At 40.3% G+C, this 2,918-nt stretch overlaps 1 protein-coding gene across 1 annotated transcript in view; it reads right to left on the bottom strand.

Annotated features, from left to right (window-relative positions):
* The window catches only part of CASP8AP2 (caspase 8 associated protein 2), a 19,464-nt gene extending 17,830 nt beyond the window's left edge, over positions 1-1,634 (bottom strand). Inside the window, exons 1-2 of the mRNA XM_072410196.1 lie at positions 1,574-1,634; positions 193-264 (exon numbers count right to left, since the gene is read on the bottom strand). Of these exons, the coding sequence (XP_072266297.1) occupies positions 193-264; positions 1,574-1,634 (133 nt within the window). The remainder of the gene's footprint in view (positions 1-192; positions 265-1,573) is intronic.
* Positions 1,635-2,918: the final 1,284 nt, after the last annotated feature.

The following is a 2,918-nucleotide window of genomic DNA, read 5'->3' as shown; positions in this document are numbered from 1 at the left end:
GGGAATACCGGTATGAATGGCACATGAGTGATCAGAAGGGGAATAATCTTTCAGAATCTTTTTTTCTAGATTTTCCTCCTTTAAAATTGGGTGCGTCTTATATTCCGGAGCGTCTTATACGGCGAAAAATACGGTAAGTAAATCATTAAAAGGCTAAATCCAGCTTCGTATGGCCTCAAACACACGTATTACCTGGTATAGTCATTGGCATGTCCAGTCCATCATAAATGTCTACCGAGCTGGTCTCACTTTTAGCAGGAGAGGCTGTAAGTAAAAGGTGTGTACTTTAGTGCTAAATGTACATGAGCTTCTAATTATTAGTTTGTATTTGCATTTTAAAATATTGTCATAGTAGGATAAACAAGTCAGCAACTCAATCCTTATGTACTTCTTGGTGACTTTCTGCATCAATGCCAAAAACCTTAATCAATTAGGAAGATTTACAGTTGGTTGGTAGTTGGTATCCTAAAAAAAAGTAAAATGTATTTACAACAAGGTTTCCTGGTAGTAATGTAATGTCACCACTCCCCAAGGTCAACAGTCCAATAATGTTGTCTGTAGGGGGAAGAGAAGCAGTAAGGGAGCATTTGTGAAGTGTCTCTTTAACCCCCCTAGTGTTCTAATTCTGTCCGTATTTTCATGCAAAAAGCGTTACATTTTTTTTTGCATGGAAATTTATTTTTTATTGTAGGCCTATGATGCTTAGGCATAATTCACCAAAAAATCCAATATTTAATAAATTTAATAAGAAAACTTAAATAAAATAAAAAATCCGGTAAAACAAGGGTGCATAAATAAACTAAAACCTGTAATATAACTGTACAGTAGCATGTATAATATCTATATATATATATTATATAAAAATTTCTTTGTATTGAATCCAATACAAATCTATTTGAATTTCGCGGTGCGCCTTCCACCCACACCGACGTCATGGGAAACCCCGGAGAGCGTCTCTGCATTCACCGGCTGAAGATCAAAGAAAGAAGACGTGTCCTGAGGACTTGCAGGGAGGAGCAGGATGCCAAAGGAAGGAGGTGTTTTTTTTTTTTTTGGTTTGTGGCAACCCCGAGTGTGACCTTTTGCAGGTAAAATCCACCCCAAAACACACTCGCTAATACCGCTAAGGGGGTTAAAAGAATCCTGTCATATAGGCTTCCATTGTAATGTTATTTAAATAAATGACAGTGGCTAACATGTCATATCACTGCACTGTCCTTGACATGGAAATAGAAAAAGCATGTATTCAAAGCTCTCACAGCTCCTGACCCGCATATTTGTTTAGGGTCAAAAACAGCAAGACAAATAGAATTTTCAGGAGGACAGAAACGACAGCTTACATATTACTACTCACAGATTTAATTTAATTGATATCACAAATAAATGAGATAGAGAGAAGGAAATGAAAAACTAAAATGAGAACTACAGTTTGTACATTGTGTGGTCCTGATCTAAGGAGAGTTGTTTTTTCCATGAATACAAGCTGTTTGCAGGTACTTGAAATGGAGAGAAATATTGCAATGTAACCATAAAATTATCACTATGAAATACTTTGGTCTAATTTTACACTTACCGTACAAAGCTTGAAAGTCCATTATGTCCTGGTCTTCACAGAGGGCTTGTTTAGCTGACATCTTGATGGTTTAAGTAATCATCTGCAAAATGAATATAGTGCAAATTATTATGATTTCTTAGAGGAAGTTCAACACACTGACCCGAGACTGAAGCAATAGTGGGAACACTCAATAGTAAGTCACTACAGGCCATGTACAGGTGTATGATGGCATATGTGCTCACCAACATCCCCATAATAAAGCCACAACTCAGTCATCAGAAAACACTAATGCAGGAGGAGGCCTTCCTACTCGGACATAGAAATAAGGTGTAAGAGCATCCCTAGACACATAAGCATTTATTGCAGACAAGATACAGTAGAACCTCAGTTATCCGGCACCCATGGGGAATAGCTGATTCCCGATGTGTGTAGTTTGCAGTTAACTAAGGTTTCCTTTTCTCAGCCATTCAGCACTAGACTTGAAAGGGGAGACTTGTCCCTTATTAACCTCTAGTGCCGAATGGCTGAGAAAAGGGAAACCCTGCAGATGCTCTGCTATGCTGACAGCTCCGCTTTCTTGATTGCTCCCACAGCCCTAGCGGAGCTGTGTCATGTGTTCTGCATCAAGCCAATCAGCATATGATCTGCTCCAACACAAGCTAACATGACAACAAATGGACATTTCTTTACTAAAAAAAAAAAACAATTACTTGTGTACTGCATACCAAAACTAGGGAGAAGGGGCAGGTTTGTTCTTCTGATAAAATGATCAGGTAGTTTCCTATATACAGACTGCTGGGCCACTCACATACGTAAATATCCTGTTTTCCTGGGAATGTCAGTACTTATAAATGGTGTCAGTGACTGATAATAGGCAGGCCCTGGACACGGGGAATGTCAGTGCCACATAAACACTGCAAATAATGATCAGTCCGGGAGATCTTCATTTATATGTTCTCCACAGCCCTCTAACTACACATATATACCAATACAGAGACATTATCACCAACCGCAGTATATTCCTGTCATGTACACGGCAATCACAAAGTGTAACACAGATAACCCGGAGCCACAGAAGCATTTTATATCTATATTATATTTCTATATTTTATATCTGTGTAATTCGGTGCAGCCTGACCCGTACATGACAGACATATTCATGGCTTGCCAGTTCCGAACTCACCCGGGCCCTGATAACTACTACCGGGCCCTTCCCCCCTCGCCTCCTCATCGGCCTGACGGGGTCTTCCGCACTCCAGCGCCTCAGGGGGATCTCTTCTCCGTGACACCGATACGCCCCACTACAGCCCTCAGACCAACCAACCAATCAGTGAGCACGTCCTGACGCGCCACAACGCCGTCA

Source organism: Pyxicephalus adspersus, chromosome 4 (assembly GCF_032062135.1).
Source record: "Pyxicephalus adspersus chromosome 4, UCB_Pads_2.0, whole genome shotgun sequence".
Lineage (NCBI taxonomy): Eukaryota > Metazoa > Chordata > Amphibia > Anura > Pyxicephalidae > Pyxicephalus > Pyxicephalus adspersus.
This window is presented reverse-complemented; position numbering and strand designations above follow the sequence as displayed.